General features: G+C 36.1%; 1 protein-coding gene and 1 pseudogene across 1 annotated transcript; both read right to left on the bottom strand.

Moving 5' to 3' along the window:
* Positions 1-247: 247 nt before the first annotated feature.
* LOC149117556 (uncharacterized) lies at positions 248-4,752 on the bottom strand (annotated as a pseudogene).
* A 2,694-nt stretch (positions 4,753-7,446) lies between these two features.
* Positions 7,447-15,874, bottom strand: LOC110040185 (uncharacterized). The gene is made up of 8 exons (XM_020745380.2): positions 15,691-15,874; positions 15,100-15,216; positions 14,659-14,775; positions 13,486-13,653; positions 13,017-13,133; positions 11,972-12,142; positions 10,995-11,099; positions 7,447-7,674 (listed from the first exon to the last, which is right to left on the bottom strand). The coding sequence occupies exons 1-8, from the start codon at positions 15,811-15,813 to the stop codon at positions 7,561-7,563; spliced, it is 1,032 nt and encodes a 343-aa protein (XP_020601039.2). The 5' UTR covers positions 15,814-15,874; the 3' UTR covers positions 7,447-7,560.
* Positions 15,875-16,258: the final 384 nt, after the last annotated feature.

Raw genomic sequence — 16,258 nt, 5'->3', positions numbered from 1 at the left:
ATGATATTGGTCTAAAACATAAAAATAGAAGGGATGGACGTCCTCTCAAATCATAGTAGCAAAAAGTATTTTCAACCTGAAAAACCGATCAGCGGAACCAAATCGGTATAGTTTAATGCTTTCACATCATCAAAATCCTGGATAAAAAATTGTTTGCGGAGAGTTATCTTCTCTAAAGGTGGCCTTATTAAAGTAGAAAGTAATAGCACATCATTCTTACGAAACAATTGTAAAAAGTCAACAACTGTTGTAGTTCTCAATCTGCTTTATTGTTTTTGGTCCAACGTACAAGCATACGAAGGTACAATTGATACGTTCTACGCCTGCGTTGGGCCGCCATTACTCAAACAGGTAGCGAAGTCAGCAGCACATTTTGCTGTCCTCATTATGCCCGAGGCGTTTTTGCAGGTTTCCTGAAAATGAAAATGTTATAAATTATTCAAATGTAATAACAAGGGTAAGTTTTACTTTCAACAGAAATTACTTAAACTCGAGTATAAAGCTCCCTGATCATCTAGGTATCAATCTGGAGTACATCTCGCTATCTCACTGAAACAGTCCAATCGTGTTTAGGCCGTTTCCTCAGTGCTTGTACAAAGAAAATCACTATAGTGGGTGAAGTTCGCATTATTGTCCGTATCGCTGCATTGATGCAGCAGATTACAGAGCTTGATGATCTTGTGAACGTAGGCACCTGTATGCATGTTTGCTGCTAACTGCCGTTAGCAAAGCGTAGGCTAGATCCTATATGCAACGGGCATTGCCGCGCTGTCATTAAGCTATCGTGTTTTGTATGTCGAGTTGAATGTCATAGCGCTTGACATAATTGACGAGAGATGCTAACATTTCAAACACATATTTACCACGTAAGGAGGAATCAACTGAGACATGCATGTCTTGTAGTCAGTCAAGCATTCCGCAGTTGTCTTATCTGCCTTGTTGTTGCAGTCGTACAAATCGAATTGGCATTGCTAAGAATAAAAATAAATAACTAGTTTTCAGTTTAATTTTCCTTGTCTTATCCTCACAAATGATTGGTCAAATGTCAGATAGAAACCGAATACAAAATTAGAGTGATTAAACTGGCTGGTCTCAGTGGGGTGACCGTTAGCCGTAGAACAGGCCACAAATTTAGCCGTCAGGAGTAAAAATTGGACAATTTAAACCGCTAGCTGTAAAAAAAAAATAAAAAAAAGAAAAGAGAAAAAAGAAAAAAAAAAAAATACTAATCGTAAAAAGATTTTAGCCACGAATTCTCAAGATCGCTTTTCAAGACTTTCATGAGTCATGGATTGTGGCTTGTAAGCTATATTAGTCAATAGTTTAGATAGTAACAACCTTTTTTCGTTCCGGAATGTTTCACAGTTACATATCTGTTGACCCTAAAGAAAATAAAAGCCAACATATCAACCGTTAGCCGTAGAAGCCACTACCCCACTGATACTGTGTAAATGAATATATAAAAATTGTAATGGTTCAGCCAAGCGTTGTCCAACATACCGCAAATGGGCCACGAGTAGGTTCAATAATTGCACGAGATTCTGGAGCATTCGTGACAGGAGTGGGCCCTTGGTTCTTCAGACATTTGGCAAAATCCCAAAAGCAGCCAGCCTGTGCTTTAATTCCCTGCGCATGACTAATGCACCAACTCAGATCCATTTTACACAGGGTCTGCAAAGAAATATATCAAGTAATTGGTTGTAGACATTTCAAAAGCATGATAATAAAAATACCAACGAAAAAAAGTCGTACAGTAATTATTGTTTTGAGCGATATAGTAGGATATTGAATTTGCTGTAGAGACACATAGCTATGGGGATATTACTCTAATGTCGAAGCAAAATATCTTATTTTGGTTATACAGCTAATTTAAGGTTAGGACAAGAATGCGGTGGCACCTACAGACAATAACCTTTCGTTGATGAAAGTTTTTTATTCTGTATTGAAGAACGGTAATATTAATTATACAATTATTTTTTTCAGGCAATTAATGACAGGCTAAAACAGTGATAATATTCATGGAATGAAAGGGGAAAAAAAAAGAAAAAGAAAACTAAGAAAATACGTCCCTCAAAGTATTTCGATTGTCTCTGTCCCTACGTCAAAGTGACATTGCTACATTAACGTAGAAAATGAATGTCTTGGTTAGTTTGTAATGACTACTGATCGGTATTCTTTGTTGTAGGACGTAAATTGAATACTAATAGAATTACAAATTTTAATTTTACTGAGAAACATCTCTCAGACTCTCAGAGTCAGACTCTTCTGACTTCCCTCCCCCCATGGGGGGGGGGGCGGGGGGGGGGGGGGTGAGGGAGTTCTTCCAGAAAAGTTGGGTGGGGATGTGTGGTCCACTTCCCAAAACCCTTACCCTATTTATTAAATCCATTTTGAAATCACTGGTTATCCTTGCAATCTGATTGGCTCTCAATGGTGCGATTTATTCACGAATCGCCCTCTTTTTTGCTCTAAATCGCATCTTTTTCTTAGCCATTGAGAATGGGACAGTAAAACAAAGCAACCAATCAGATTTCAATATTAGTTTAAAGTAAACAATAAAATTTTAGGAAAATGAGAGGCAAAAAGCCATTGTGTGGAGAATTTAGCAACTACTACTGCCAAAACTTTGTTGTTCTTGTTGTTTTTTTTCCCAAAAAATTGACGAATGTAATTAATTACAGTTTCTAAATGACGATTATGAGCTCCTTCAGGCTGAGCACCTACTTTAATTGAAGTTTCCAACTTTCAGTGTCCATTTTGACGAATATTTTGGCGATTTTTCTTCAACATCTGCTCAAAATCCGTATGATACCGAGTCCAGTAAAGCATAAACAAACGAAAACCACACAACAACAAATTCAGGGCCATCTCAAGAGGGTAGATGTTTCCAGGTTTCCGGTAGTTTCAAACGAAGCAACAAAAGAGCTCAACTCTGTCGCTGTGAATAAACATAGTCAAAATACGCCCCGCGCCACAAAACAGTGAAGGAATGAACGTCTTACGAAGCTGGTGCTAGTCCCACCATCTTGGAAATATCTTGAAACAAATGGCGCCGCGGGAACTTGACAAGGTCCTGAGTATTGAGTCCTTCACCGAGGTCACAAAAGGAAACGGAGATGATAACGAGCTGGACTCCCTTAAAATCATGCCATTAAACGGTATGAAAGAAAAAAAAAACGTACCATCCACTGGGCATCGTGCACTCGAGTTTCACAACTCAAAAGAAATCCATCGCAGAATTAAGCAGGATGCACCTTCAAATTCCTTCTCCAAAGACAATGAAAAGTCTCAACCTCAACCACAGAAGAAAGAAAGACCTTCCATCATTGATTCAGGCGACAAGAATTGAACTTTTATACCTGAAATAATATTTTCGTTCTCACTTCAAAACCGCTTGTTTCTTTGTCATGCTCGGATGAGTTTTCGTCACATGACATCGTTTTACATACTAAATGAGACGTAAAGGCGTTTCCGGTTCCGCTTTTTTTTTTTTAACAAACCGGCTACTGGAACAATACATGTACATCAAAAATCTAAAAATTAAGGCGATAAAATTGTGCGATTTCAAAATGGATCTAATAAAGTGGCAATTGAACTCCGTGTCGTGCAATTTTGGTCTGAAATCATACTTGTGATTTCAAATCGAACTCGCGCTGCGCGCTCGTTCGATTTTGAAATCACGCGTGTGATTTCAGACCAAATTGCACTCCACTCAGTTCAATTACCATTATTTATGACCTGATTAAAAATTCGATAGCCTATTTATGACCGTTGCGGCTGACACAGTTGCCCTAAACATAAGTTATGAAGGGCTTTTGTTGACGGTCTTATTGATAATGATGAAAAAGTAGCTTCTTCTAGCTAAGAAACATACCCAACTTAAGACTAGAGTGCTAAAACCATATCCAATTTATGACCAAAATGGCCAAAGTCGATACTCTATTTATGACCAAAACGGCTGAAAAACCCTACCCGCACATACCTATAGAGCCCATATAAGGGAGTATCCCCCGCCGGGCCTGACTCTTCTGACTCTCCTACATCAAAAGTAGTTTCAAAGTATTTTGCTACCCTTTTTACTTCAAAAAGAGACTAATTACATACTTTGGATAATACGCTTGAGATTTTATTTTGACTTAAACAGGATGAATCCTAGAAATATTTTGTAACACATGCGATTGGAACTTCCGTGCACTTACCACGAAGTAGGGCATAGTGGGATTATTTGATCCCATGCAGTTCTTGTAGGCTACCAAGCACTCAGTTTTGGTGCTGTTCCCAGCTTTGATGCAGTTGTAGAGGTCTTTTTGACATTGCTAAAAAGTAAAGAGATAAAAAAGATATATTTCCTTATCATTCGAGAAATGTTTTGAATAGATAGGCACATGAAACATTGTTTTTCGAGAAAAGTTTAGTGGTGTAATTAATTCTGGCTTTCGTTTTTTATAAAAGAGTTGTAAAGCTATGTTAATTTGGGTCAGTGGCGGAAAAGTACCAGTACAAGGAATCTATAATAAATAATAACTAGCAGGGAACTGTAATTGAGGTACCGAAATTGGAAAATCTCTACGGGAACAAAAAGCTTACAGGTTTGGCCGTCAGGTCTGTAGTTCATACTGGAGCAACGTTAACAGAAACGATAACTTACAATAAGACCAACTTTGCCGAATCATCTTGCATCTGCACCAAATCATCGGCGCGGACCATAGCTACAAAGGCTAGAAACAGTGAAACTGCCACAAAAATCTTCATCTTGAACAAGCCTCTGTACGTAGTAGTCAGAAATGAATGTATTTTTGTCCGACCCAGGTACACTGCTTATAAAGACAGAACAGTTTACTAAGACTTCAATGGAGAACAAAGGTCTTCGCGTTTGTTGAGCAACAGAAGCGTTAACGAGTTTACTTACAGAGGTGGTCATACTATTCAATATCGGTGTTAAATAACAAGGCTTAACTAAAACTGCCAACATCTGAGCAAAGTAATATGTTCTGATCTATGCAGAAGTGTTAACATCTGATCACAGCAATATCTGTGAATCTATCCAGGAACTTAATGTTGCGAAATCATTGTTTCTGGGAAATATAGATTTGCGAAATAGTTGACAAGTAAGTTTCATGGAGTATATCGAGCAAGTAATTGGCCTTGTAGTGTATGTATGTCAAACTTGAAACATGATTACCTCTCGATATACCCTAATACTACGTGATCATACGGCCGTTGACCAAGCAAAGATATATTTACTTTGACAGTACCTACAAATCAACTTATTGAAGCTTACCGTCCAATTACAGTTGTCTGATTATTGGCCGTTTTCAATTGATTGGACAGCTGTAATTGGACAACTGAGTAGCTTTTGGCTTAACAAGGGACATATGTGGCGTTCAAAGAACCAATGAGATTCAATCGCATTGTACCAATTGGTGATGTCTTGTCACATTTTAACATTTACCTTTCATGTTATTTATTTTCTTTTGAATTGTTTTGTTTTACGCTTTCTAAAATTGCTGACTAAGTGGGCTACGATATCGTCTTTTGTCACATTTCTTGCTCAGTCTGTTTTCCCAATTTGATATCTGTTGTCGCAAGAATAATACTGCATATTTTTAAATTAAGTTAAGTGAGTCAGGCAGCTATGAACCGTGATTGGAGTAAAGATAACAGTCCTCTTTTCTTTTTTTTTTCTGCCGGTGAGGGTTAGACCAGAGTCTATTGGAAAGCCAAAATATATTCCTTTAACTTTTTTTTTTAAATTCTCAGGACAAACATAAGATATCATATCTCTGTTGTTTGTACGGCATCCCTTAAAGATTTTATAATTCAAGTGTTAAAATGAAGAAATAATAATAATAATAATAATAATAATAAAAATAAAAATAAAAATAAAAATAAAAATAAAAATAAAATAAAAGTAATTGTTGGTGTATACGCTTAACATAAATGTTCCCCTGGGTTTCAGTAGGTTTTTTTTTGGCCTACCGTCAGTGAATGTGAACTTAATTATTTCCAGGGTGATATTTTGCCGTTTTTCTACAATTTATCTCTCTGCTTTTATCTTACGTGAGTGATATTTTCAATGTATACTTTAATGTGGGTTCAAAGTGCATGGTTTCTTCCTAAAAAAAAAAAAAAAACTAAGAATATGCAACTAAACGCTTTGTTTTCAGTTTTCATAGCAGTGGTTATTGCATGTCAGTTTGTTTGCGTAACCTGTATCTTTGCGTCTATAAAATCAACTAGCTACCCCCTACCAAACAAATGATGGTAGCCTGTGTATAGCCACCCACTCCCCAGAGTGGGTGGGTAAGACACTAACATGTTGCAATTTAAAAAAATATGATGAAATAAAATAAAAAGGATTAAACAAGGGACTGCATGACTTGGAAAGAACGATTGAAATCCACTAATGATCTTAATTGATCTAAATTCACTTTGATTTTTCTCTTATCAGAAAATTCTTCGGAAGAACATTACTGACAATCTTTTCAGATAAAAATTACTTTCGTAGATCATTGACAACAGTTGTAGAAATAGCATGTTTATTTGCATGCGAAAGAAGAGGAAATAAAATATCTGAGTACAATGGTGGCGAGAAATAATTAGCATTTTGTGCTAACACCTGGTGTATAATGATGCAGAATCAACATTCACTTTTCAAAGATTAGCTACTTTTTTTTCCTTATAAAACTGCACTAACATTTGTATTCAATTTTCTGCATCGTATCGATGTTGTGTTGCCCTCGAAAAAAACCAAATGATCTGACAACGTTGAAATATGAAAAACATTAGCCGGATCTAAATGGTACGGTGTCTTAATTTCAGGAGTGGAATCTGTGATTGATGTACCTCCAAAATAGGTTATTCTCGTTTACAGATTGATCTTTTATGTGATTATTGTCCATGTAAATAGATTTTTAGGCTTGATCGGGAAGTTATAAGCCCGGAGGAGGTACTCCCTGAAAAATTGGGTTGGGGTGTGCGACTCGCTCCCCAAAACTCTTACCCTATTTATGACCATAATCTGCGATTTTCCCTACCCTATTTATGACCTGACCAAATATTCGATACCCTATTTATGGCCGTAGCGGCTGGCACAGTTGCTCTAAACATAATTTATGAAAAGCTTTTGTTGATGGTACTATCGATAATGATGAAAAAGTAGCTTCTTCTAAATAACATACTTAATTCAAGACCAGGGTGTAAAAACCATACCCAATTATAATTAATTTCTGATCAAAGGGCCAAAATAGATATCCTATTTATAACCAAAACGGCTGAAAAGCCATATCCTTTAGGGCCGCATATACCTATATAGCTCATATACCCCCGCCCCCCCCGGGGGGGGGGGGCGCTTATAAGTAATTCAATAAGTAAAATGGGAATATAATCGATCATCATTCGACGAATAGAAATACAAAGGATTCAAAGAGAACAACCACAATGGTATTATTTAATGTTCTTTTTATTCTATTCCTTTTTTTACTGTCAAACTACTAGCTTTTCCCTTTCATTATGTATCCATCCAGTGCTGGTTCAAATTTTCGGGGTTCGTTTAGTAGCTTAGCTGGAAGCGCCATTTTTAAGGCAGGAGCCCAGTTCTTTAGCGCACTCATACTTTTCTTTCACAGTGGTTGCACTCGTATAACACTCTTTACCTTTCGCGTAGCACTGCTTCTGTAGATGAGAGGGATAGAACACAAGATTCAATAAAAATTGTATGTTTAATAACAAAATAGTAATGAGATAAATTAAAACGATGGACTTATGATTTTTGATGATGTTTATATATATATATATTCTTTTTTTGTATATATTCTTTTTTTGAGTAGAACGTATTTCGTAGATCGCTCAACTCAATCGATTGAGGAGCATCAACTATAACTTCAGAGAAGTTCAGGTCTCACGAGTAATCATCGTTTTATTGCTACAGAACTGTTTCGTATGGTACAAGGACCACACTCATCAGGCAATTTTAACCACTGAACTTTAATTTTAACGAGTTCAGTCGTTAAAATTGCCTGATGAGTCTGGTCCTTGTACCATACGAAACAGTTCTGTAGCAATAAAACGATGATTACTCGTGAGACCTGAACTTCTCTGAAGTTATATATATATATATATATATATATAACTTATATATATATATATATATAACTTATATATATATATATAACTTATATATATATATATATATATAACTTATATATATATATATAACTTATATATATATATATATATATATATATATATATATATATATATAAAACGGTTATAAAATGCCTCAAGCCAACAAAGAATGCCACTGCGTCAGGAGGATCAATGAAGATTCACAGTCCAAGCCTCACCGCAAAAATGAATTTAAAAACGTTTGATAAAGCAAGGACGGACAACTTCTGACGGTAAAAAAAGTTAAAAAGTTAAAAATTTAATAGAAAAACGTTTCGGTCTTAGACCTTCATCAGTTACAAGAGAAAAAGGACGAAAACTAAGTTTAAATACGGTTACAGTGTGAGAGATTACGTAACGAAATGAAAAATACAATATTGTGCTATTAATACATCGTGATTAATACAATACAGGAAGAAAATGCAAAAAGAGAAATACAATGCTGTACTATAAATTGCGTCATACAGGGTGATAATTAATAGACCAAACGAAACGAATACAATACTGTGCATAAATTACATTATAGAGCGTGATAATTGCAGAACTAGGTTAAATTCAACCTAAAAACTAAAAGAGTTAAAATAGATAAAACGGACTCTTGCAATGCGGTAAATATAACGGGAAAAATAGTTTGCAAAGATAAGCAGTTGAAAAAAAAAAAAAAAAAAAGAAAAAAAAAAAAAAAAGAAGAAACCTACGTTTACGCTGGACAAGGTTAATAACAAAATCCCAAATCGAGGCCTTTGGAGCATTAAAGGGTTGACAAACAACAACATCCCTGGAGGGGCCCTTAAACAATAAGCTGTAATAAGATCTTATTACAGCTTATTGTTTAATAAGACGTAGGTTATATATATATATATATATATATATATATAAAACGGTTATAAAATGCCTCAAGCCAACAAAGAATGCCACTGCGTCAGGAGGATCAATGAAGATTCACAGTCCAAGCCTCACCGCAAAAATGAATTTAAAAACGTTTGATAAAGCAAGGACGGACAACTTCTGACGGTAAAAAAAGTTAAAAAGTTAAAAATTTAATAGAAAAACGTTTCGGTCTTAGACCTTCATCAGTTACAAGAGAAAAAGGACGAAAACTAAGTTTAAATACGGTTACAGTGTGAGAGATTACGTAACGAAATGAAAAATACAATATTGTGCTATTAATACATCGTGATTAATACAATACAGGAAGAAAATGCAAAAAGAGAAATACAATGCTGTACTATAAATTGCGTCATACAGGGTGATAATTAATAGACCAAACGAAACGAATACAATACTGTGCATAAATTACATTATAGAGCGTGATAATTGCAGAACTAGGTTAAATTCAACCTAAAAACTAAAAGAGTTAAAATAGATAAAACGGACTCTTGCAATGCGGTAAATATAACGGGAAAAATATAGATAAAACGGACTCTTGCAATGCGGTAAATATAACGCGAAAAATAGTTTGCAAAGATAAGCAGTTGAAAAAAAAAAAAAAAAAAATGCCGACTGATGACACCGCCGCCGCCGCTACCATCAACAACAAAAAGTCATGTAACTGCCGACAAAAGAACGCATGCCCGCTCGACGGAAACTGCCTACAATCATCTGTGATCTACCAAGCCACCGTAACACGCAAAGACAACAACACGGCAGAAACGTACATTGGACTCACAGAGAGCGACTTCAAAACTAGATACAGAAACCACACCGCATCATTCCGCCACGCTAAACACAGAAACACGACCGAACTCAGCAAGCACATCTGGACCCTCAAAGACAATGACATCGAACACTTTATTTCCTGGCGCATTCTCTCATCACACTCGCCGTATAACAGCTCAAGCAAAAGATGTAACCTTTGCCTTAAAGAAAAATTCCTTATCATCTGCCAACCCGAGCTATCTACACTTAACAAACGTAATGAACTCGTATCATCTTGCCGCCACAGAAACAAAGCCCTCCTACGAAACAACTAACCCGTTAAATTTCGCGCTGCATATATTATGTAAATTATATTGTATATAAACGGTGGTAAAGATTGTTCTTATTAAATCCCCTGATGAGTGGGCAACCACGAAACAGGCTTGTAGGGATGAACTTGTAGTTTATTTGTGTTTTTCCTCCCACATTGTATATATATATATATATATATATATATATATATATATATATATATATAGAGCGTACTGATCTGTATATAAAAAGCTTTCTCTAAGGTCTAGAGCTGTTTGAGGTCGTAATTGTTCACCAAAAAGATGAATAAATAAATATCATAAAATTTATAATCAAACAGTGAAATAAAATAAAACAGTTTAACGCCTTAGAATGGCGTTATTTTAGGATTTTAAAATCATCGGTATGTCTCAGATCTTTATCTTGTAAGTATATATCTAAAAGCTAATTTAATTATTAGCTCTTTCATTACGTTTTGACGAAAACTGTAGTACACTGCTTTTTTTTTGTTTTTTTACAGCAATCGCTCACGAAAGCGAAATGTACTTAAAGCTCCCCAGCCTATTAGGCAATGCACCTTCAATATAAAGATCTTCGATAGAAAAAGAAGTCAGTTATTGCAAACAAAATAAAACTGTATGGACACTTTTATGTTATTATTATCATTATTTTTCTTTACCAAGCCATAGCATAAAGCACTAAACAACAATTTGCGGACAAAAACTAAAGCAATAAAAATAAAAATAAACTCAATTTTACATCTCAGTTGAAATTTGAAAGAAACTTGCTTTTCGTTGTCTTGTTTCAAAGTCAGAAAAATAAAATTTCAAGTTTAATTAAAATCGCGAAAAACAAATAAGTTTGCTTTCGTTTCGTACCACATAGTCGGGAATCAGTGCCTCCACACAAGCCTTGTATTCAGCTGCACATGTCTTCGCGTCCTTTTTGTCCTTGAAGCATTGGTAGAAGTCCTTCGCACATTGCTACATTTAGAGATGAACAAATTACAAATACTGAACTAAAACATATCAGTCAAGCAACCTTCTGGTAGATGAGATACGAAAATTTAAAGATATCAAATAAGGATAAACCAACGAATCTATTCCTTTAAAAATCTGATCAAGTGGAACTGGCTAGGATCTTGTCTAAGAACTGAGTGGCACCCACTGCATGTTGTCTAACCGTAAAACACACACGAGGTTTCCTGAGCAACTGAATGAAAAGTTTGATTCTTTTTTCTCTATGATCTGTGAATATTCCTCCACCCCCTCCGCCCTCACCCCTCACCCCCTCGATGAACAGTGAAGATAAGGCGATTATTGCGTGGCCATGATGGTCTCTGATGGATTCGGACAAATTGGCTTACTATGCATGTTTCACTGGAAAATGTTTTTAAAAAAGCTCAAGGTAGGAGTGATTCTAAATTCCAAACTTTTTCCTTTTTATAACCCCTTTTGTTCACTTTGAATTTTCGCTTTTTTTTTTTTTTGCTTTTCTTTGCTTTGCTTGCCCTAGACAATGGCACTAAAGATCGGAAAGTTAAAATTAGTACTTTGTTTGGTGTCGTGGCCAATATTCCTGCCCCTAGAGATTACTATTCTTGAAATATTCCCATTTAAAAGTGACTTCTAGCCAGGTGTATCCATTGCCAGTAAGTTAAAACACCTACCTACTCTGGTTTTAAAGATAACAGGCATATGGTTAGACAGTCGTCAAAGACGTCTGCATTTAATTTAGCGATTTCGAATGGAAATGTCATGCCCTAGTATAGTACTTTATTGATAGTATATCATTTATCTAACTGCTATACGATTTCTTTTGTGTTGACCTTTACATTTATTCATGAAAAACTAACTATATATCCGTTTTCATCCTGTACTTGTCCCATGTCTTCGATCGCATCCAATGCAACCTCAGCCGGTCCCTTGTTTTTCAGACATTTGCCAAAGTCAAGGAAACACTGGGCCTTTTCTTTCAATCCTTTCGACTCGTTCAGGCACTGTGCTAAGTTATTCTTGCAAGTTATCTAGTAGAAACAAATGAAGCAATCAAACAAGTGAATTAAACTGAACGGCTTATTCGCGGTATACAACTTTATTAATTAATTTATTTGTTTATTTCCACGCAATATTTAAACAGGCATGTCCAATTCAGCTAAAGTTGAACTGAGGTCTACTTACTAAATAATGTGAAATTCATGTGACACCGCAAGAAGGCAATTATGTTTTCAGACAAAACCAATCTATGAAGAATCGCTTGAAATGCCGGTTACACAAACTGATTGAATACATATTCGTCTCAACGAGGGAAGAACGGGCAAAATGTATCGAGATCGTCATGGTACTGTCAGTGTATGTAATAGAACTACATGCTGTCCAGTTTCGGAAATAATTAGCTGAGAGAGTTTCCGAGGACAGCCAAAATTGGAGGAGGACTGTTAGAGGAATTTTGTTTAATCCAATTATTTCCAAATTGGGCAGCATGTAGTCCTCTGATTTGTTAAATATGTTGCCCATAGGAACTGTTAAAGTTACTTTTTAATTTGGACAACTATCCAAATTAAGAATTCATTGGGACAATTTGCAAAACTAGCACTGAAATAATTGTGCCCAAGTTTGTATGGGATTTTACTCTGGTGCTGTGTAAGCATTGCAATTCCATCGGCACTTTGTATGGGACACGGTCACGTGATTAGGCCGTTTTAATTACGATAACTATACCAACCAACAGCCATCGGTCGGCTAAGTAAATGTTCTCCTTATGTTGAATAATCTTCTTAAACAAGAATAAGAATGATTATGTTTATGCTGACAATCAACAAGACATTACGTATCAATCATCGAAAGCAGTCTTCTTAAGGCTTCTCCCAATACAGAGTTCAGTTGTAATAATCTACTTACGACAAATGGTGGTATTGTTGGTATCAGCACAGCCATACAGTCTTTGTATTCCTTCATACACTCAAGCTTCCCTTTGACACCAAGTCTCATGCAGTCATACAGGTCGATTTTACATTGCTAAAGAAAAAATATATGTATGTGGCGTGTAGTTAATTATTAAAACAAAATCAATGAGATTTAAAAACAAACAAACAAAAAAAGGTAACAAAATCCAATATTGCTGATCCACGATGGGGAACATTTAAAAATCTGTGACATCATTTTGGCGATCTGAATAAAGTAAACAGGTTCGGAGTCTTACAGGTCATGAATATAAGTTTAATACCACTGATTGTGATACTTTGGGAAATAATTACATGCGGAAGGGAGCTGAGGTGTGGCAGAATCCCCACCTCCCCCCCTCCATTAGGCTCACGAAAGAAAAATAGCCCATGGGTAACTTCCTGGCGCACAAATTTATCGAACTTACCACATAAGGGTGTCTACCAGGTTCCCCGTCGTTACTGGCATCCATTAAAGCTTCGGTCACTGACCCTTTGTTTATGAGGCATTTCCCATAGTCAACGAAACACTGTGCTTTGCCAGCTAGAAAACTCTGCTCGTCGAGACACTGTTTTAAGTTGTTGTTGCAGGCTGTCTGGAAAAAACCAACCAACAAACAACCCATATATTAAATCAAGCAAAGATATAGATGGAATATTGGATCCATGCATTTCAAGCTATTTCAGTCAAAACGTTACACAGTGATAACCGATTGTCATGCTGTATGATGTTAGAGGAGCTCAGTCACGGTAGTTTGGCTATGTACAAAATAACCTTTAAATTGAAGGAAATGAAAATAGTAGTTTACTAAGATAGAAAAACACCAAATAGGTAACAATAAACCATGAGGGAACAACGATGGTCAAGGATGGAGAAGATTAAAACGGATTGAAAACGACGAGCTTGAAAAATTGAGGCTAAGTTTTTCAAGATGCAAAAATCGTGACGTAGCTCCTTTAAGTTATGACAAAAAAAAAATAAAATAAAAAAATAAAAAATAAAAAACGGCCAGACGAACTCTTTCGTCTGATGAAGGGTTAATATCCATTTTATGACCCAGTCACTGGTTCATTTTTCTCAACCATAAAACGCCGGTAAGGTAGTATACATTTGCGGCATTTTAGACCCCGTCCACATTACGCTGGAGAAATTTTAAAAAAAGGTGCGTTATTTCTACGGTTAGGCCTACCGTCCACACTAAAACTTCACGAAAACGGAGCTTTTCGAAAACGCTCTTCAAAGCGGGAAATTTAAAAACGCCGGCTCTGCGTTTTAGTGTCGAGGAAAAACATTTTAGAAGCGGAGCTATCCAAAATTGACGACATCGCGATTTTCATGTGTGATTTCACTGCCCGAGCTTTCCTAAATCCATATTAAAAATGGCCGGTGATTTTTGTGTTTCCAGCTCCCTGGACTTTGGTCTTTGGACTTTGGTCTCCGGCGCAGTGTGGACAGAAAACATGGGATGGGCTTTCAGAGTAAAAACGCCGTTTTCAAACTTCTCCGGCGTAGTGTGAACGGACCGCAATTAGTGAACAGACACCCAATACGAACTGATGTCAGCAGCAAACAGTGTATCAATGTTTCGTATAACACTTACCACGAATGGTGGTAGAGATGGTATAATCGCAGACATGCAGGACGAGTACTCCTTCATACATTCCAACTTCCCTTTACCAGCTTTAATGCAGTCGTATAGCTTGTTGTTGCAAGTTGTCTAATCATAAAAATAAATGAATAAACAAACAAGCACGTGTATAAAATCAAATGATCATACATTATGAACGAAATGGTGGGAAACGCAGAGATATATATGAGATGAGCGGTTGATCTCTCAAATAGAGCAATCATAGTTTTTACTTGCATTTAGTACTAACTACGACTTATTATTGTATATCTATGTTCTTCAGCATAAAATCCATGAATAAAGGATTGCAGTGTTGATTGGTTTGAAATCACTAGCTAACAAAATATGAATTCGATCAAATTTTTTTTCCAATTAAAACGTTTCAGCTTCATTTTAAAGCAACATTATACTTACAACAATTGGCGGTAAGGTTGGTATCAACACAGCCATGCAAGACTTGTACTTCAACATACATTCCTTCTTGCTGAGAATTCCAGCTTTAAAGCAGTCATATAGGTCGATTTTGCATTGCTATAGAAACATCATACAAAAAACATAAAAAGGAATTGACATCTAGTTTTAAAAACGGCAACAACAACAACAAAGACAAATACCGGCGCAACAACAAGAACAGCACCACAAAACCAAATATCTAAGGACAAATCAATTAACAGTTGGCTGGCATTATAGTTGTCGCCTCCAGGCTGAGGTTGCGGCTAAGTAAAACACTGCAAAGGAAAAAGTGATCTTAATGATTTACTGAAATTTGCTCTGCGATTTGTTTTCCTTAAAATTGTCTAAATTTATGGACAATGCCTTTTACTACGTGCTGAAATCAGCATTTTAATATGAACGCCTGAAACATTATACATTGTGACTACCGAAATGTACCCTTTTAGGTAACCAATTTACTTTATTTTGAATCAACAATGTGAACGGATATATTTTTTGTCGTTCAAACTCTTAATATCATATTTTTTACGGAAGTCAGTGACCCATACGCACCACATAAGGATGTCTGTCGGGAACTCCGCCCTCATCGTCGTCAGCCAATAATAACTCTTCAAAATCGTCTGCACGAAGGCTAGCCATGAAGGCAAACAGGAAAATGGCCACAAAAGACTTCATTTTAGATCTCTTTTCTGCTATCGAACTCAGGTTCTAAGAAATGCAGTACCCATTCAAAATAGCTCTGTCTTTTATATGTTGTGTTTTGTCTTTTGGAACAAATGGAAAGGCATTGTGTCCATGCAGCTGAAAGGTTCTTGTTTACTTTGTAACTCTGTCTATTGTATGCAGGTGGGGGTTTAGCTCTTTTTATCGGTATTGTGGTTCATGGTTTTATTTAAAACAAAACAAAACAAAACAAAACAAAGAAATGATTTCTTTTTAAAAGGAATTTACCGGGTTGCTTGTTTAAGCTGAGGCAACACAACCGGTTTAAAGAAAATATCGCCTTTTATCACAGAGCAACATGTGTTTACTGATCAGTTGAATTTTAAGGAAATTCGTTGAACGAAAAAAAAAGCTGGAAGAATACTGTGCAAAAAAGGAAATTTATAGTTTGCAAGTT

Source organism: Orbicella faveolata, unplaced genomic scaffold (genome assembly GCF_042242905.1).
Source record: "Orbicella faveolata isolate gen_17 unplaced genomic scaffold, um_ofav_v1 contig_12, whole genome shotgun sequence".
Lineage (NCBI taxonomy): Eukaryota > Metazoa > Cnidaria > Anthozoa > Scleractinia > Merulinidae > Orbicella > Orbicella faveolata.
Note: the sequence above shows the minus strand (reverse complement) of the source record. Positions and strands in the feature narration are given on the sequence as shown.

Excerpts from the sequence above, each read along its gene's own strand:
- LOC110040185 (XM_020745380.2), bottom strand. The coding sequence starts at position 15,813 with ATGAAGTCTTTTGTGGCCATTTTCCTGTTTGCCTTCATGGCTAGCCTT. Across the intron at positions 15,217-15,690 it reads CCGACAGACATCCTTATGTG|CAATGCAAAATCGACCTATA; the intron begins GTGCGTATGGGT and ends ATGTTTCTATAG. Across the intron at positions 12,143-13,016 it reads CAACAATACCACCATTTGTC|ATAACTTGCAAGAATAACTT; the intron begins GTAAGTAGATTA and ends TGTTTCTACTAG.